This window comes from Cinclus cinclus, chromosome 10, assembly GCF_963662255.1.
Source record: "Cinclus cinclus chromosome 10, bCinCin1.1, whole genome shotgun sequence".
Lineage (NCBI taxonomy): Eukaryota > Metazoa > Chordata > Aves > Passeriformes > Cinclidae > Cinclus > Cinclus cinclus.
Genome location: NC_085055.1, coordinates 8,137,674 through 8,157,572, shown reverse-complemented (window position 1 = coordinate 8,157,572; position 19,899 = coordinate 8,137,674). Strand labels below are relative to the sequence as shown.

Genomic DNA, 19,899 nt, shown 5'->3' with positions numbered 1-19,899 from the left:
ACCCCGAGCCCACCCCGTAACAGGCTCCAGGAGGCTGGGGGGGAGCTTTCCTTTCCCTTCCCTGCTCGGGCCGAGTCCTCCCCCCCCCCCCCCCCCCGTGCTCGCCGCGACCTCAGCGCAGAGCGAGGGCCGCCCGCCGTTCGCTGCCGCCGCTCCGGGGAACGCGGCCCGGGGCCGCCCCCCTCCAGGGCTCCCGGCTCCCCGCACTGCGCATGAGCGGGGGAAGGCGGCGGAAGGGCCCGTGAGGAGCCGGGAGCCGCCGCCGCCGCCGGAGGAAGCGCCGCCGCCGCCGCCCTCAGTGTCCGCCCGAGCCGGGAGGGGAGAGGCCCGCACAGCCCCCAACATGGTGAGCGGCCGTCCGGGGCCCCTTGGTGCCCGGCGCGGCGCCTCGGGGCCGGGCAGGGGCAGCGCGGCCTGGTCGTGGCGCGCTGGGTGTCCGGGAGCGGCCGAAGCGCCGGTGTCGGGGGCTCCGCAGCCGGGCGCGATGTGCTGGACCGGGGGCTGCTCGTCCTCCTGCCGGGCACGGCCGGGCCGGCGTGTGGGGACCGGGACGGGGCCGCAGGGCGGGCGGCGGGGGCTGCTCCGGCCAGGGCCTAAGCGGGGGGCGCTGGGATCCCGCCCAGGCCTCCGACCCGCGGGGCCCCGGCAGGCCCCGCACGGTGGGGAGGGGCTCGCTGGCACCTGGTGTGAGGGTTCGGGCACCTCTGCGAGACAGCGGCGGAGTTGTGGGCAGCTCTGTGCGGTCTGTGCCCTGCGCCTGCAGCAGCGCTGAGAGAGGGAGTGCAAGGGGCTGCCAGGAGCCAGGGGCTGCTCGGAGTTTTTCCTCAGGATTTCAGCCATCTCAAGGCCCATTAAGTGCTGTCAGTTCACAGGGAAACTTGGGAGCGTTGGTGCTTCTTGAGCTGGGATTATGCTGGAGAATTTCTAGATAATTGTTCTAGGGTCTTGGCTGGTTCAGTTCATAGAAGTGTTGTAAAGGAGGGCCTTGCAAAGGTCCTCTTAGTAAAGGTCTTGTGAAGGTTTATCATGCGTTTTCTCTGTAATACTGTTCTTACAGCTGAGGATTTGCTGTGGACTCCTAAATTGACTGACTTTCTCCCTTGTTTCTTGTACGGGGAGACTGCAGTGTTTAGAACAACATGTGCTGGTTTTGTTTGCCTAAACAAAAGAAAAATGTATTCCTTCAATTTAGTTAAGGGGGCTCTCACTGGTTTCTTGCACAGTGTCTTATGCACCAGAGGGAACAGTTTATTGTGGTACTCCAGGCTTTCTCCATATTCAGATCTTGTAACAGCTTTAGCTACTACACCTGTACAATTTAAAGCAGTACTTTTCTGTAGCAGTGATCTAGTCTTAGGAAGGGTGTAGGAGGAAATCTTAAGATCTAGTGGTGTATGCTTATTGGTATAAAGATATTTTGTACTTGTTGTTAATACTGCTCTGATAAGCAGTGTTGAAGACATAGTAAAAAAAATTACAATGTCACTTTTAATTGATGGAGTTATGTTGGCATAAAAATTTGGTTAGCCAGCATTTAATTTAGTGGCATGCAGACCTCTAATAAACTTGTCACTATGTAACTAGTATAATTTTAATTGAGTAGTTTGATGTAGATCTTTATGTTTTTTATGAGGGTTTAAGTCTGAGTAAAGTTCAGACTGTAAAAGTATCTTATTGTAATTCTGCAGGTTTGAGACTGTCTCAAATAGCGCTTACACAGTGATGTTACACAACTTTTATGAAGACTCTTTTCCATAAAAATCACCTAGAGCTGTCTTACAGAATGTCCAGTGTAGGTAGGCAAAGTAAATACACAGTTGATTAAATAGACAGTTGATGTTGTGCATGTACATATATTATTGACTGGCTATGAGATTAGAAATTTAAATTGAAGAACATTGTAGAAAGTGGCATTATAACAGAAATAGCGAAGCCCATTATTCAGAGAATAACTTTTTGTGAGAAACAGCAAAGTTCCTGTCTGCTTGGTCTTCTTGGAAACACTTAACTGAAGAAGCAGCAGATTCTGTGTAGAAGCTCTGTACTGCTAGATTGGTGTTTATCAGATTGGAGGGAGAATATGAATACTCTGGTCATGGCCCCGAGCAGAGCTGTTAGGCCCTGTGCTAACAACTGTGTTCCAGGTTGTTGACTCCAGCACCGAGGTGAAAGGACGACATAGACACTCAAGTGGGACTAAATGACAGGCTGCAGCATTTAGAAGTAGTAAATAAGGCATGGATGGTTTCCAGTGCCTGGGTGTAGGATTCTGTACCTGTACTTGTGCTATATCAAAACCCTTTGTTTGGTTAGGGGAGCAGTAGGGAGACTTCACAGAGATCTGAGGATGCCCATGCAGAATCAGGAGATTCGATGTCCCATTTTTCTGCCCATGTACACAACTGCTCTGGCTCATCCTCCCAGTGGCTGTGGCCAGGTAGCTGGTCCAGCACAGCAAATGCCATGGCACAGGTTCCTGCAGCTGGGGCCTGGCTCCTACCTGTCCATACAATCCTGCCAGACAGAGCAGTGCTGGCTCTGCCTTAGTCTCACCAGTGTCCATATGGCCAGAGCCTTGTGCCTTCAGGACAGAGCTTTCCTGCCCTTGAGCCATCTTTGTCCTAGATCTGGAAGGGACACCACCCTGCCAGTATTCCTTGCACTGCTGAGAGCAGTCAGCCTCTCTTACCCACTCTTCATTTGAGCTGGCTGAGCAGCATCTGTAGAAGTGGTGTTCTTCACCTTCCCTGTTGAGTGTTACTGCTTCATCTCGTCCCGAGGACAATGGTGTGCCCATGAATCAAGGCAGAACAGTAAGCTGGTCCATTTTACTCTGAGCCATCTTTACTGCCTGTACAATTCTGAATGATTTAATGAAGTTAGAACTGTGTGTGGTAATTGAGGCAAGTGTGTGATTATCTACATCTTTATCCAGAGCCAAGTACTAGCCTTGTGTCTATTTACACTATCATATATTGCCCAGTTTGTGTTCTTGAAAAATATTTATGTGCTGATAAATACATAATTTCTTACTGCAAACCTCAGCTGACAGGAAGTTGTAAAATTTAATATTAGAAGAATTTAATGTCTGACGTTGTCTCCTGTAATGTTAGTGTACTTCATGACATTGTTATGTGGTGTTTAACTCCACAAGCTATTCTGCAAGGCCAGCTGTTTATATGTGTAATCTGTGGTGCATATGCAATCTGTGAGCAGTTGATATTAAATATTTGAGGTTTGGTTGTCTCATAGCAAAACTTTAAATTCTTGGCATTGCATTTCGGACAGAGTAGTCATAGTGTTAGACAAGATGGTGCATGATTTTGTTTCCTCTCCTAGCTTACCAGAGATCCCTTTGAACTAATGCTTTAAATCACTTTTAACTAGAGCCACAGAAAAAATATTCAAGAATGTGAACTACTCTGAGAACAAGGTGTGAAATTTATTATGTAGCTCTTGATATATTACTCATTTTTTTATGGTGCCAATGCAAATATACAGTATGAATAGAGCTTCTGCCCCAGACCAGAGTTAAGAAGGCTAAACAACTGGCTGCTTTATGTTGTCTTTTTTTGTTTGGAAAAGCCCTGACTTTTTGTGTTTCCTTCACCTCTCAGGTTAGCATGAATTACCATTATATCTGCAGCAATCTTCTGGGTAGCTGTAGACTGACCTTCTGCCTGCGTGCGACTGCTGAAATTATTTTATCCACTAAAAGAACATTATAGAGCTTGGAAAGCAACTTTAATTTTATGTTGTGATTTTTCCCTTGGATTTTATATCTCAGCAGACTTTGTGTTTTTGTTCTGTTCCGCTGCAGTCAAGTGGATTTTGCCTCAGTTTGAAACAGAAGCTTAGAATGTCCTGGCTTTCTTACTTTGTGTGCCTTCCCTTAGAGAAACTGCTGTGGAAAATAAAATGTGGTTGAAGGACATGTTTATTTACATTATGCAGAAACTGTGACTATTTACTTTTCATTGTTTTTGTCTTTACTTTAGATTTTTTTTTTGTAGTATACCCGTGTGCTATCACTGTGGGTTAAGATGAAGTTCTGTGTATTTGTAGATTTTTGTTGTAAATGACATTTTTCATACCAAAGAAAAATACTCATGCTTTTGTCTTTTAAGCTTTAACCGTGTGTTTGTTGAATACAAGCAGTAAAGCAGACATTTTTAGGTGTCATGTGGTTCCTTTCATGGATACAGTCCAAGTCGGGATGATTCAGGAGCAGAACTCCCCAGGCCATTCGTGTCGAATCAAGGGACAGAAGTGGCAGAAGTGGCAGTCGGGTGAGGGCTGCATGCCCGAGACTCTGGGATTGAGCTGATGTCACCAGGGTCCTTGGGAAGAGCCGGAACGCTTCCCACAGCCACAGCTCTTCCTGGAGTCTGAATGTAGTCAGTGTAAAGGCCTAGACTTTGTGGAGGTTGATACTATTTTAGAAAAGGCTTTTACCTGTCACATGCATGAGAACTTAACAGGCTTTTCTTTGAGTCCTGCCTGAAACAAAAGCACAGATGTCACATTGTTCAAATTCCTTTAGTTAGCAGTGAAACCAGCAGGATTGTCTGTGTCAGTGGCTGGGAAGGGAAAGGTGCAAAGCAGTTGCTGGCTGAGGAGGGACTGGGTGAATGCCTTCCTTGGGGGGCATTCAAAGGAAAGTTTGGGCAGCAGAACTCCCGGTGCCCTGCTTGTCTCGCTGGTGGTACCTTTGAGCCAAGTCCAAAACAGAGCTCCAGTAGGGATCCTCAGCTCTCCAGTCCAGACAGTGGGGGACAAAGGTTGGTGCTGTCTCCCACGAACATTTTCTGGGAGAGTGGAGCCCTCATTTGACTGTTAGCTGCCCACAGAATAGTGATGGTCAGTGTGCAGAACTTATCTTTGAATCTGGGGTGACTAAAAACACTGCAGAAGATAAGGAAAAACAGTGGTGTAGTCAGAGTTGGTAGAGAAGTTCTAGCAGTTTTTGTTCCTGAAAAAAACAGAGAAAAAAATACTTGGGGAAATAAAAGTCCAAGTATTTTATTTTTCATTTGTAGTTTTTTACTGAAGTATCTCTCAAAGAAACAATACTGAATTAGAATATTTAAATTTGGTACTTCATGGTAAGAGGCAAATCTTCATTTTAAAATCAAAGTTATAGAACTAGGTGTTAATTAGCATGAGTGTAGTTTTATAAATCTATACAATGTAGCTTTTCATTTGGAGAAATTATTCTGTGTTTTAGAAGTAAGGTTATCATTCTTGTGACATCATTTTATGAATGGTAGCTTGGATACCACACAGACTTGATCAAAGGCTTGCAGAGCTAAATTTTTCCTTTTCCTCTTAACTCAAGAAAAAACAAGAAATAAGAGTACAAATTAGTTTAATTTGCTTTCCATTGGTTTTCATTTGTATGTATAGATAAGACATGTATGTTAAATAAAATTCTGTCTTCCTTTTTATCCTTTTAAAGGATAAAAGTTGAGGTGTTTTCCTTTTAAAGTTGAGGTGTTTTAAGTGGATTGTGTTGCATTACAGTGAGCACAATTTCAGTGTCAGGTATTTGTTGCCTGATAACTGTAGGATTAAAGGTTATGTGCTGCTCTGTATTACACTTAAAACAATAATAGAGTATTAGTGCTTAGTGTCCAGAAATAGCCCTTAAAATTGCAGAAGGTTTGGAACCTGTTTCTGCTTGAAGTGTGGGTTTTTAACGTGCTGGAAGAAGAGCTATAATAGGATAATAAAAAACTCAGCAGTAATTCCATCTCTTGCTGTCCTGTAGCAGGCCTGCAAAGAGTGTCCAGTCACTTAGGATGTGGAGTGTCTTGTCCACATCAGCAAGGTTCTGCAGAAGCATTCATCAAATAAAAAGAAAGAGCTTTGGCACTTCTTCACTAAAAATAAACTCATATTTGACCAGAAAAAATATGATTATTTAATAAGAAAAAGATGATGGCTGAACAGTGTGATTTATTGCATCTTACACCTTACTGAATGTTGTACTGATTATTACAGTACTAATTGAACTGTAATTAGCTGTTTGATTCTTTGCTATTTCAGTCTTTAAAAAAGGTTTTATGTTGTTACTATCACTTAGGGAGCCCCAAGCAGGGGAAACTCGCATGTACATATGTAGAATTTCAATTTTATCATCAAAGGCATTTATGTTGCAAGTTTTTGGTCTAATAAATTGCACTCTTCTTTTATGTGAGAAGATGCATAACACACCATCTTTTGTGGTCCTGGGCATCCATGGTAAAGCCTATTTAAACCTGTTCCTTAACTTTTTGTGGGATGTCACTGCTTTTGGAGCTCACTCTTGCAGGAGCAGGGCAGAACAAAGCCTCCTGAGGTTTTACAGAGTACTCACTATTAAATGTGCTATGCATACTTATGTGTACATGTGTTAAAAAATCAAAATACTAAAGATTAAAAGCACCAGCTTTGTAAAGAAAAAAAAAAAAAGAAGAAAAGAAAAGCTAAGGTAATTAAGTATGGCTGCCTTACAGTGCAGCTGAGTCTGTGGTGATGAAGCAGTCTGGCTGTGTGATTAGAGGAAGCTGGTAATTGATAGAGAAAATTAAATTTGGGATTATTGTTTCATCTTTATTTGGGATTTCATTCAGTGGTTTGTTTTTCATATATCACAGTTTGCAATACATTTTAAAAGCTGCAACTAAAAATCCATCAGTCATTTCTAGAAGTCGTTCCACATGGCTTTGTCAGTGTAAGTGATTTCTGTGGAAGTGTGAGCTCAGTAGTGCAAGGTGCTGAGTGTCTGCTGGAGCCAAACATGGACAGCTGGGGTGCACAGGTGCTGTTCTGGTGGCTTGGCTTTTACCTGGAAAATTTTTTTACATCTGAAAATCTCCTTTTCACAAATGTGTTTGTAGCCAGAGGTCCAGTGCAACAAACTTGGTCAATAGACTGAAATAAAGCAGCAACACATAATCGCTTTAGAAATGGTATAGCCTAACTAATACTACTCTGTTTGAAGTCTGCAGTCTGAGGTAAAAGTTTGGCTTCTGTTAAGTGTTGAAGATACAGGGTCATTTTGGTTTGGGGGGGATTATTTTTATTAAAGGATTCTTAAGCTAAAGGTATAATTCTGTTTAGTATATTATATGGGTATCAGTTTAAACCAAATGTGATGCTCTTGTATTTTCTTTTTTTCAGTGGTGTAACTCTGAAGCTGGTTACTTAACTATTCTTACAAATAAGTGTTCACTTGTCATCAAGCCACAGAAAACTGATCCTGACTTTTAAGACAGATGAATTTGTGTTCTGAAGCATTAGTTCTTTTTTGTAATGATAATGTGATTGAACACTAATTATCCTTTGGAATTAAGAGCTTGAGCACATACTGCTCCTAAATCATTCATTCTTTAGCTGCATTTTATCATGTCTTGGGGTTTTTTTGCCCTTTTTCTCCATATTCCCTGAGAAGGAGCTGTTGAAATTACAGTTGCAATAATGAACATAATATACAAGTTTTGGTTAGAATACAAAGTAAACTAAAAATGAAATATCCGTGCCATGTAAGAAATCCAGTCCTGCATTGAGTGAACTGTAGAACTGAATTTGAGTGTAGTTGAGGAGCTGTGATTGCTTTCTCCTGATTTGCAGTTAGTTTTGTGTTACTCAGACCCTTGAAATCAAGTGTGCTTCTCCCCATCAGAAACATCCTTGGGAATCCCTCTCTGCTGATAAGCAGCAAGTTTGCATTCGGTTCTGGGCTAGACCAGGGCGGGATGGCTGGGTCTGGGCAGGAGGCCTGGAATTCCAGAGCTCTCACCTTGGCTACTCACTCCCCCGCCTGCCTCAGGCACAATTACCTTTTTTTTTTTTTTCCCTTAGCTTGGTTGCTGCACCTGCGAAATGGAGACAATACCTCCTTGCAGGAATGTTTTGCAAATTACGTAGGTGGAGCTGAGAACCTTCAAAGTGAAGAATCTCTTTAAAGAAAAAGAAGTGTTTAAGGTATTTCAGTGTGTAGCTCCCTGAAATGGATGAGCCAGCCTAGTCCCTTGCTGCAGTCAAGGGGCACCTCAGGAGATCCTGTTCCAGGTGTGGTCCTGGTCCTGCAGTAGCTGGGACCAAAAGGACACCAGCCTGCTGCTCAGTGGTGCTAAGCTGTTCAGTGGCCTGCTCTGCCCCACCTCTGGAGGAACTTGATCAGATATTTTGATATCCTGATTGCTTGGGAAAATTATAAAGATACTGATTTTAAAAACCTGAAGAGACTGTTTTTTGTTTACTTGTGTTTTTTTTCGTCCAGTAGACATTTCTAGTTACAGTATTGTCTGTTTTCACTAGAACAAGTTGAAATCATCACAGAAGGATAAAGTGCGTCAGTTTATGGTCTTCACACAGTCTAGTGAAAAGACAGCAGTGAGTTGTCTGTCTCAAAATGACTGGAAGTTAGATGTTGCAACAGACAACTTTTTCCAAAATCCTGAACTTTATATACGAGAGAGTGTTAAAGGATCACTGGACAGAAAGAAGTTAGAACAACTGTATAACAGATACAAAGGTGAGTATCCTGAATTTTAAGGTTTATTTCCTATTTGTAAAATTCTTATTTACAATGTATTTGTGATGCTGTGCTCTTGTGCTGGGAAATCTAAACTGATTCAGCTTTGTTTTTCTATGCTAATAATCCAAATTAGAAAGGAAATATAGGTAGGTTTCTGCTTCACAAGGATTACATGCAGTTACTTTATGTGCTCTGAATATATTTGCATTTATAGAACATTAGGATCTGAGCTGGAATTGTGTGTGCAGTGAGTAATTGTAATATTTAATGAGGATTTTAGGTAAGTCTCCTAGGGAAGGCACATCGCACAGGACTTGATCCTGAGAAAGGAAAAGGTTTCATACTAGGGATGAGTTCTGCCTTACTTTCTTTTCAGCTTGTTCTTATTATCAGGTAGTTACAAACAGAGTGCAAAAAGAAGACAAAGTCTCTGTATCTGTTATATAGCCAGTGTTCAACTGATATCCTACCACAAAAAGTGGAGTCAGCAGAGCAGAACAAATCCTGTGTTTTAGCACTTAATCTAAAAATGAGTGCTCTGTTTTCTGTCAGTTTTCCTATGTTTTATATGTATAATCCAAATACTGTTTTGGTGAAGTCTGTGTTGGCTTGCTTTAATAGATCTTTGTTAGGGCAGTAGAAATGTGAGCATCTCACTTCCAGACCAGATGTTGATTCCTTTGTGGAAAGAGGAGTGGGCCTGGCTGACTCGGAATCGCTAACGGGGCAGCGTGACTTCCCCCTGGAGGTTATCATGTCCAAGTTCCTGCATGCTGGAAACCTCGTGGGTGCCAGGAAATGCCCAAACCTGCTCTTGGGGTAGCTGTGCATGTGCAGATTTGGGTGTTGGTACAGCTTGGAAAGAAACACTGCAGAATGGCTACTAATGGAACACAGCTCATCAGTCTGACCAAACAGGCCAATAATTGAGTGTGCTGGGGGGAGAGAACCACTGTGCTCTGTAGGGAATGAGTCAGAAGATCCTGCATATTATTAGGCAGAAAACAAATGTTTGTGGTGCTTTTGTCTCTCAATGAAAATAAAACGAGCTTCATTGTATAGGATACTTTATTGCAGTAACTGTCTCAATTGTTAAAGCTTAACCATTGGGAGCACTCATTTAATTTTGTTTTTAAAATACTCTTATAAGGGCTGATCCTAAAAATGGCATCTCGAAAATGTTTCCTTGTCTTAAATATACTTGTTGAATAAACTGGCTTTTTCAAATATCTGTTTTTCTTGATACTTACTTTTATGTCCCAAAGATCCTCAAGATGAAAATAAGATTGGTATAGATGGAATACAGCAGTTCTGTGATGACCTAGCTCTTGACCCAGCCAGCATCACTGTACTCATCATCGCATGGAAATTCCGGGCTGCAACACAGTGTGAATTTTCAAAGCTGGAATTCATGGATGGAATGACTGAACTGGGGTAAGTGCTCACTGAGTGTTAGATGGTGGCAGTGTGATCCAGTGCCCTGTTTTGGGGAGTTCTCAGTCTTAGTGTCCTTTCTGAGATGTTTCAGAGTCCAGCATTGCTTGTCAGCCTCTGGAAAAACGCAGCCCTGCCTTGGTTGTGTGAGTGCTGTGTGGTGGTTGGTACAGAGTTGCTCTGCCAGGTAGAGCAGGGATGTTGGGCACATCTGGGGTTTCTCTGCCTTGTGTGAAGGCAGGAGTCTTTGTCACATTTTCCTAAAAATTTTGTGGATTGTAGAACCTGATATATCAGGTATATGTGTAAACGCAATGTGAAGAAATAAGAAATAAATGAAATTTTGTAGAGGTGCAGGCTCTTTAAAGGCTTCTTGAATTCTGTTTTGACAATTGTATTCTACAAACAGTTTATAGATTTTTTGTTTAACTCATGTTTTTATGGCAAAATGAATAACAAACAAACAAACATGCTTTTTAAAATGCAGGTGTGACAGCATAGAAAAACTGAAGGCCCAGATTCCTAAAATGGAACAAGAATTAAAAGAACCAGGAAGATTTAAAGATTTTTATCAATTTACTTTCAACTTTGCAAAGAACCCAGGACAGAAAGGTTTAGGTATGTATTGTAATCCATAAGCATTTGTTAATAAATACTGGAAATTACTAATTAAAGCAGTGAATGAATGTATTATTGTCGTCCAATGAATATGAAAAGTAATCACCCTTGGGATAAAATACTTCTCTGTGTTTTGAAAGATAGATGTCAATTTAAGGTATTGAAATTGATTATTAATAAAGGCTACAGAATTTTATGAGAGAGGGTTTATTCTTTCACTCAGAGTGAGTGCAGTTCTCAGTAAACACAATGGATTATGGTCTTACATTAAAGACATAATTAGACCACTTAGAATTTGCAGCACTGAACAGATTAATTGAATTTTTTCCTTTTAGGATAAATTGAAGCTGTAAAACCATTTTCTGTGTAAGCACATTTGTACAGTCCCTTGTAACACCAAAAATGCTTGCAAATATCTTAGCAGGGTAGAATTGGAATGGTACAAATGGATTCCTGTGTTCTGGGCCTGATGCCTGCTGGTGCCTACCTGCAGAGTTTTTTCCTCCTTACCTCACTGAAGGCTTTTTTGTCATTATTTCAGAGTTCACACTCTGAGTGTGGCTTTGGTTGGTGTAACAGGTGGAGTGGAAGAACAACTTAATAAAAATAATTTCAGAACACCACAGTTTGGATGAAATTAAAGGAAGAAACTGTAGCTCTGTCTATTCAAAAATACAAAAAAGAAGGAATAAAAATTTCTTATGAGCAGTGATGTTGAACAGCCAGAATGTACATTCATTTCTCTGCATTGTGATTTGGCTATTTGCCATAGCATTTAATGGTCCTGTAACTTCTTAAGTTAATTGTTCTGATTTTGAGAAGTAATAAAATACAGAAAGGCTGGTAGGTTCTTCCTTGGCAGCTTGTGAATTTGTTTTACTCAGTAATGAAAATGCTCTAAACTGGCTGACACTGGACAGCTTTTCATTCCCAGGCTGTGTAAAGATGAACTTTCTGCTTTAGTTTTATTGGCTTTTATGTACAGACCAACTTTTGGCTTAAAATGAGTATTGAAAAATAAGGAAATAAGCAAAAGCTCTATGTCCTTCTTTGACATCTTGCTGTATCTTTGTTTTCAGTGGATTGTGAATTTCATTGTATCCAAAGGAGCTTCTAAACCATCTGAAAATACTTGTGCATGCTTGTAGTCATTTCTGAATCATGCAAATAAATGAATAGGCTGATTTGTATTTCTTGCAGAAAGTCATAATATTTTTTTTTAGGCTGCTACAACAAGGAAAATATGAACAGCAACTGAATTGTGGGATTAATTTCCCAGGGAAACTGATTCACTTGCTTTATTTCTCATTCATCATAAAGCTTCTTCTTGCAGGTTAAGCTCTAGCAGTGGCAGACAAGTATAGTTTTCTGACATCCATATGGCATATAGACAGTGTAAGATAGGTTTTTTTTTTTAATTGTTTTTGTTTTAAAGTCTCAGTCTTGAATGATGTAGAACTGAGCTTAAAGTCTGGATGCTTACCAGCCCTTTTGGTGCTGGTAAGCACCAAATAAATACACAGTTCTAGGCATGAATTTAGAACAGGGCAGAATAATTCTGGAAACCCTGGAGCAAAAGAATACTGGGAGAAGTACAGAGCTGCAAAGTAAGTACTGCTAGTTAGGCAGTTAATTTTGGTGTGTCTAAATAACTGCTTGTAGGAACTTGCAAATTGATTTTAATGTATATTGGCCTCTAATCTTGCAAACATTGTGCAGTAGTTCAGGCACAGTTCTGGAAATATATTTCCTCTGCATAATTCCTTACTACTGTGTAAATACTCTGGGTGTCTGAAAAGTTCTTGTGACATTTGCATCTCATTGGAGAATACCCTGTAGCTGGTGTTCATCTCAGACATTGTTTGCTTCTCTTCCATCTCTCTGGATAAAATTCAAAATGGAGGATGTATTTTGAGACTCTTATATTTGATCCAGGAGCATTCTCACACTTAGAAAAACCGAAAATTATATCTTTACCATCCAATTATATCTTCACCTTTATATCTTTACCTTCCATATAATTTATTTTTAAAAATGCAGTTTGTCCCAAGGCATTGTGTCATCATGCTTTACGTGTTTGGACTCATACAGTGAGTTTGAGGTTGCAGCATCCTGAGATTTAGCTTTTAACAGCCTTTGCTTACCAACAAGAATGATCTCAAAATTTTATAAAAATGTCAGAATGCAGTTTGTTTATAGTGATTGTTTACAAACCACTGTAAAATGCAGTCATTTGATAACCTTGCCTTTTTGTATGCACACCATTAATGCAGCACAAGTAAATAAAATTTAGTTTTTAATCTGTTTCCTTGAGGAACTGATCAGCTTGCTCTGAAGTTTGTATCTAGTAATTTTTAGAAAGGCAGTAGTTTTAGTTGAAAACTAAAATGCATGTGTTTGTACCTGAATCTCCTGTTAAAGGGAGATTTTGAGTTTGTACAGTCTTGAATGAGTTGCCATTTTCAGATACAGCTTTATTTACTGAGGAGTAGTGACTTCTGTCTAATTTGTCTCTGCTTCTTGAGATTCAAACTTACACTTTTGTCTGAAATCAAACCTCTTTGCAGTTGCTGGAAAATCCTTCACAAATTTTATTCTGTGTAATATGACTCTGCTGTTTGAGAACTTTAATATCAGATGCTAAACAATTCAGAAACTCCCCACCGGCTTCTGTTTCCCTTCCAGCAATGCACATTTCATACTTTCTTTTGTTTGCTGTTGGTTTCACCTCCAACATCTACCTTCCTGGGTTCTTTTAAATATTTGGGCATCCTGGGGGAAGGAAGGGAGTGGAGTTCTTGGGTTACTAGTGTGGGTTTTTTTCTTTTTTTTTCCCTGAGGTTTGCAGTTGATCCTATCTATGCCTTCTCCCCCTGCTTCCACGAGGGGATTGTTTATAGAAGAAATTTGCTAGACTGCAAAATATATAACAGCTTTTGTTAAAAAGAGGCCACTTACCTAGGCAGCCTTTTGGAGTCACTGACATCCTGTGGCTGAGAATATTGAATTTGGTAATTCACAGTGAGTGGTGTTTGGTGCTGCAGCTCTGAGCAATTCCCTGGCAATTCCTGGTAGTGCAGGTGACCCTGGGCAGAGTTGTGGGTTCCAAATGTCTTTGATGTGCTCACAAGCTCCTGTCTGCCCCCTTGGCACTTCCCAGGGAGGGGGGAGCTGGCTCTGTCCTTCCCCTCCATCCAGACCAGCTGGGGTTTTTTGGGAGCTGCTGCACTCCAGCAACTCTGACAGGCAAGGGGCTGCTCTCAAATGTGTCAGGTCAGGCTTCACTCATTCCAAACAATCAGGAATTTAACAGGAGGCTTTGAAAGGAAAAAAAAAAAAAAAGAAAGAAAGAAGCTAACCCACAAAAAACCCACCCAACGAACAAAATGAAAAAAAATCCCAAGCCAAAATAACCAAAAACTACCCCAAACCACCAACAAAAACCCCAAACAAAAGCAAAACCTCAACCCAACTAAAACAACACCAACAACAAATAAACCAACTGTCTTCTGTCTGCTTAAGGACACTATCTAAAGATTCTTTTTCAAAAGGAAATCTTGACTGCAGAAATGAGCATTTCTCAAAAAAGCTTCATTACAAAGGCAGCACCTGTAATAAGGTTGCCCTAAAAATGAAATAATTAAAAGTTGGTTTTATCTCAATTGTATTTTATGCATTAAAAAAAGAGAAAGTCTCAGTACAAAATACTACAAATTTTCTTTTCAAACCAATAGCATTTTTAACTAAAAATATTTTTCTGACTTTTAGCTAAAGTATGGTTGGATATCAAAAGACATGTGAAATGTCTTGGAGGTTTTAGATATGTTAGATATTAATATGGGCAATTTTCTGTTCTATCAAATGTAAAATATGCATGTAACACTTTATTTATGGTTGCCATTTTGTAAAGGATCCATGAGTATATTTGCATTAGTTTAATCTTGTCACATTTATGGATACATGGTTCATCCTGGTGTTAGATACTTGTGGAGATTATATATTTGATATGTATATCTCTAAAAGTAATATATTTTAATATTACAGATTTAGAAATGGCCATTGCCTACTGGAATTTAGTACTAAATGGAAGATTTAAATTTCTAGACTTGTGGAACAAATTTTTGTTGGTAAGTTTAAACCTTTACATAATCTGGACTGCAGTATTTTCAGAACTTGAAGATAAACATGTTTAAGTTATTGAGTAGATGAAACAGACTGTCTTGACCTAAATCCCAGGTATTCATAGTGTGTACAAGAGAAATATGTTTTGGAGTATGGATGTGTCTGAGACAGTAAAAATGAATGTATAATAGGGTTTTAATTTATTTTTTTAATATAAATTTTCCACCTCTCCAAACAGGAACATCATAAACGATCAATTCCTAAGGATACCTGGAACCTTCTTCTAGACTTTAGTACAATGATAGCAGATGATATGTCTAACTATGATGAGGAAGGTAAACATTGCCATTTTCTTTCATTAACTTTAACTGTGTTTTATATTACATTTATTACTGTGTATCTGCTTTATAATCTCAAAAACAGCTCCATTATAGTATTACTGGAGATCTGAAATCTAGTTAGAGCTGCTTTAATGCATGTCTTAATCATCTCTGTTACTGATGTTTTAAAAAAGAAATGCTGAAGCTTTCATGGAATCCATTTTCTTTTTTTGTTCTGGCTAAGCTCAGACACAAATTCTTTCTTACTGACAAAACCCCAAATTCTTTCTTATTGAGGCAAATCCTGCTATATATCCATTTAAAACCCACAGATTCTCTCTTGGTGCAGTTCTTGGCATCTTCATCCAAGTAACTGATCCATGGTTTGTGCAGCTCTGTGTAGGGTCCTCTGGATCTTGCATTTGACAGCTGAGAATGTTTTTAAGTCTGGTTGTTTCAGTTTATGTGAGGCTTGGACATGTTTTGACGTAGAAGTGAAGCTGGCAGCACACAGGGGTTGCTGAACAGAACTCACTTCCTACCAAATGTGTTCCTTGTAAACTTTTGTATTGATCTTTCCTCTTCAGTCTGTGTGCAGCCAAGAACAGCTGATTACCCTCAGCCCTTGGCAGCACATCAGTTCAGTGAGGGGGGAAACTAAACTTGTGATGCCTCCGGAGCAGAGGGCAGCAAACTTCTCCAACTTTATTTAGTAATTATAGACTGTCCTCAGTCCCTTGTCAGTTTTGAGTTAGGATTTCGGTCAGTTTTTTCTTTTTGTATGGAAGATGACTCTTGGAAGGGACGTGTACTAAGTGGCTTTAAAGGAAGCAGAAATCTTTATCAACTCTTAAATTTCAAGCAGGCAAATAAAATTATATTTTTCTGCTTCAACCTCTGCCTAGTTTAATACTGAAAAGCAAATAGCTCGTCTGGATATGAAGCTTGTGAAAGAATGCCTTGTTGAACCAAGTTCTTACATTCTGGTGTTTTCCTCTTTCAGGGGCATGGCCAGTTCTTATTGATGACTTTGTGGAATTTGCACGCCCTCAAATTGCTGGGACAAAAAGTACGACAGTGTAGCACTAAAGGACCCTTCTAGAGTGTACATAGTCTGTACAAATACCTGAAATGGAAAATTGCACAGTCAATTTCTGCTGGCTGGACTGAACTGAAGATCAATCCTCACAATATGGCTGAGGGTTGAGACAAACCTTTAAGGATACATCTTGGACCATATCATATTTCATTCTTCTACTGGTGGTTTGGGCTTTTCTTCTAGTCTGGACCACTCTTGCCCGTTAAAATTCCAACACTGTGGATTTCATCATGGATTTATTTTTTGTTGGTGGATCACCCTAGTTTCATCTCCCATAAGTCCTAGAAGCATTATAATTATTTTGAGGTTTCTGATTTCACATAAAGCACAACGCTGGTTGGTCGTCATCATCAGACAACTGTTGTATGGCATCTGGATTATACAGATCAACATCAAAACAATTTTTAAAAGAATCCTTAAATATACATTTGGGGCTAGTTGCAAAGACTGTACTTATAGCACTTCCTGCAAGAGTGGTATGCTTAAGTGTACTGGGTCTGAGTTTTTTCTTTTCTGGAAAAGTGCAGGTGTCGTCTGAGTTTGAGTCTCTGGTCACAGCAGTGCCAGGAATGACCAAGAAGCCCCAGGGCTGGTGTCTGGGGGTCTCTGGTGCCTGGCTGAGGTTTGCTGGGGGCTCAGCTGCTCTGGGGACAGCTGGGGGACAACACAACTCGAGCACTTCCACCCTGTGGGCAATGGCAGAGCTGTGTCCTTACAGAACCAGTGTTCTCTAGGTTACTCTGAGAAATCAGATTTCGTTGCAGTTTTGAAATGCTTACCTGTCTGTCAAAGACAGGTTTTTCATTTCTGTGGAAATCAAACACTTGAATATACTGAATTTGTGTCTTAACTGTTTGCTACACAATACAGTATTTTAAATTGAGACATGAGACTTTTATGGCTGAGGTGTGACAAAGCAAATGGCCCTGTTGTATAAGAAGATGGTGAGGTTGATGTGAATCTGGGTTTTGAAACTGTTACCCTGGGAAGTTAAATCTTGGTAACATAGAGGTACTGCCATTATGGAGGACACCCTTTTTAAAATTATTTCGCTGAGTTTTCCTTAAATTGACATATCACTGTGGTTGCCAAATACAGAAATTAAGAGTAAAGCTTTCCCAAACAAGAACAGATCAGGTACAAACTACTACACTGGCTTTGTTTAAATTATTTTGTGGATCATCACTACTTCTGTCTTGCTGCGTTTGACTAAATCGCTTCATTTGGATCAAAGCAGGTTTTATCAGATGCAATTCTTTAATAATTCAAGAGCTCTTCAGCTGCTTTTATAGTCTTCTACTCCTCACTGAGTTACTTGTGAAGAGATGTGATAAATCCTGCTCTGGAAAACAAGCTGGAAACAATGAGCTCCAGGAGAGCAGACAGACCATACTTATGAGTGAGAAGAGGGGGTTTGAGTTCGTGCTCTAAATAGTGCCCTGATAAGGCCAGAATTATTTTTGAGATGAGTCATTGGTACTTGCACTAGACTGCAGCACGATTTTATGCAGAAGCTAAAAGTATTTTAGGGAAAAATTGACCATTAAACAGCTAAAATTTTTATTTGTATTCTGTGCAGTTGACCCTAAGGCTGGCTCCCCTTACAGCAGTGCCCTTTTGGTAAATCCAGTTGTGCATTTATTAAAAAAATACAGTTCCTCAAAGACATTGCAGACTTTATCCAGCTACTGGAATTGGCTACGCCAAAAACTGTGTGTTTTGCTGCTTTTAGTATTTCCTTTGTCAGTTTTGTGTAAATAAAAACGGGAACTTGAAATTATGGGGGTGGTGGGGGGGGGGAGTTAAAAAAAGCTCGACAAGGTTATCTCTGCGTGCTGTTTTCTGTCTTGAGGGTTTTGGTACTGTTTCAGATTGATTAGTTCAAGTATGCTGTGTTTGGAGAGAACTGACTGGCTTGTCCCTCCAGAAAGTCTGGGATTGGGCAGTGGCGAAATGCCGTGGTGTTTTAGAGACTCTTCCTTTTGAATGCAAGATCTTTCCAACAAAATAGTGTTGTCATCAGTTTGGTACTACATGCTTATAATTACTGTGTAATTATAAAGAAATACATAAAAACTTTGACTAATTATGTTGCGGAAAAGGGTTATTTGTGCTATCATGGCATCTTAAAAGTTTTTCAAAATGACTGAAGTTGAAAGAAACATTGAGATAACAGGGTGTTGTTCTAAGGACAAAATGCCTGGTTACAGGGAATATTTTGTACTGAAATATGCTCGGATGTGGCCATGTGGCTTTTTCCTTTATATATGTGTGGGGTTTTTTTATTTTTTATTTTTTTTTTGTTTGTTTGTTTGGTTGGTTGTTTTTTTTAAGAATGCAGCCAGTTGCTTACTTGGATTGCTTTAATTCGTAAGTGCTTATGTCTTCAATTTGACCATCTCCCTGCAAATGGATCGATTTAATTTTGCCAAATGTCAAGGGAAAAAAAAAAAAGAAGGCAAACATCAACTTTGTAAACTGTTTTTATACATTAAGATATGTACAAAATTAGAAGTGCCCTGATATAAAACACTTAATCTTGAGATTATATTTAGTAAAAATCCATCATTTACATATCTCTGTAAGTTCAAAATGTAACTTCTTACAATCCCTCTCATTACCAAAGGAGGCAATAAAGCTCCAGTGAAATTGCCATGACTGAGGTTTGTACTGCATTGTTTCAGTGTATTATTTGTAAAACTTGTTTCTGGAATGTGCTTTTAGGGAGTGGGGTAAAAAAAACCATGGAATACCTGTGTTCTGCATAAAATACAGTTCAAGGCAAGTCTTTTTTTTGGGGGGGGAAAAAAAAAATCTAAAAACTGCTCCTCCACCTTGCCTATTGCTTGTTCCCAGTGTTTACAAGTCCCACCCGGAGCTGATTCTCCCAGCCCTTGGCCCCAGCCTGTGAAGGAAGACACGGCACACACTGCAGTGGTTCAGGTATGCCTCCAGTAGCAGTAAAGCCACTTTTTTATTGATCAACTTGTTAATAAGTAACTTATGACTTGCTTCAAAACTGTTTTACAATGAAACCCGTGCTGAGACCTCCTTATTTAAGAAAGGAATGATTTTTTAAAGAATGCATTTAATAAACTTTCGTTGTTCACACTTTTATTTAAATAACATTGCTAGAAGTCTCTTTGGATTTTATTTGAGGATGATAAATTGACTGGGTTGGCTTTTAAACAAAATCCAGTGATGTCCTTCAGGCCTCTGAGCTCTCCAGCTGTTGACCACACCATTAAATGCTTGATGTAATTATAATTTCATCTATCAAAAATAGGCCTTAGCTTTGTAAATATTGAGCTGGTGTAGAAGTATCTGCAGAACTAAACACCAAGAGTTTTGCCCCTAAATAGGAATCTGTACCTCAGGCTCACATGTGATCATTTAAACTGGTAGAAAACTCAACACCCAGCTTCTGGAAGTTCTAAGTCAAAAAAAGCTGCCTAAGTGCAACTTGAATGTTTTGCATGAAACTGCAACTCTTTCTTTTCTAAACTCAATCCTGTGTTTTTGGAATACAACATTTCAAGCCTTTTTCAGTGTTCAAAGGACAAGTGGCAGGAGACTGAGGGATAAATCAGATTAGGGTGAGAGATGAGGGGTCTGTAGAAATTGTGTGGGGAGGGGCCCAGGTTTGTTTTCTTTTTCTTGCTGCTGACTTCTCTCCAGCCTTGCTCCTGGGCCAGGGTGCAGCAAGCCTGGCTTTGCTCTGCCTGCTTTTCCTCTACCACTTACATAATTAAAACAATGACTCAGCTAGAAGTGAAAGTTTT

General features: G+C 40.1%; 1 protein-coding gene across 2 annotated transcripts; it reads left to right on the top strand.

The window, feature by feature from the left end:
• Nucleotides 1-326: 326 nt before the first annotated feature.
• Nucleotides 327-18,985, top strand: DCUN1D1 (defective in cullin neddylation 1 domain containing 1). Of its 2 annotated transcripts, none has more exons than XM_062499200.1 (7): nt 327-346; nt 8,305-8,521; nt 9,790-9,958; nt 10,446-10,576; nt 14,621-14,703; nt 14,937-15,033; nt 16,022-18,985. In XM_062499200.1, exons 1-7 carry the CDS (start codon nt 344-346, stop codon nt 16,099-16,101), a joined length of 780 nt encoding a protein of 259 aa, XP_062355184.1. In that variant the 5' UTR covers nt 327-343; the 3' UTR covers nt 16,102-18,985. The 2 variants fall into 2 exon arrangements, with proteins under 2 accessions (XP_062355184.1, XP_062355185.1); XM_062499201.1 differs by lacking the exon at nt 327-346 and adding an exon at nt 7,721-7,968.
• The last annotated feature ends 914 nt before the right edge of the window (nt 18,986-19,899 follow it).

Excerpts from the sequence above, each read along its gene's own strand:
- DCUN1D1 (XM_062499200.1), top strand. Across the intron at positions 8,522-9,789 it reads ACTGTATAACAGATACAAAG|ATCCTCAAGATGAAAATAAG; the intron begins GTGAGTATCCTG and ends TATGTCCCAAAG. Across the intron at positions 10,577-14,620 it reads CCCAGGACAGAAAGGTTTAG|ATTTAGAAATGGCCATTGCC; the intron begins GTATGTATTGTA and ends TTAATATTACAG.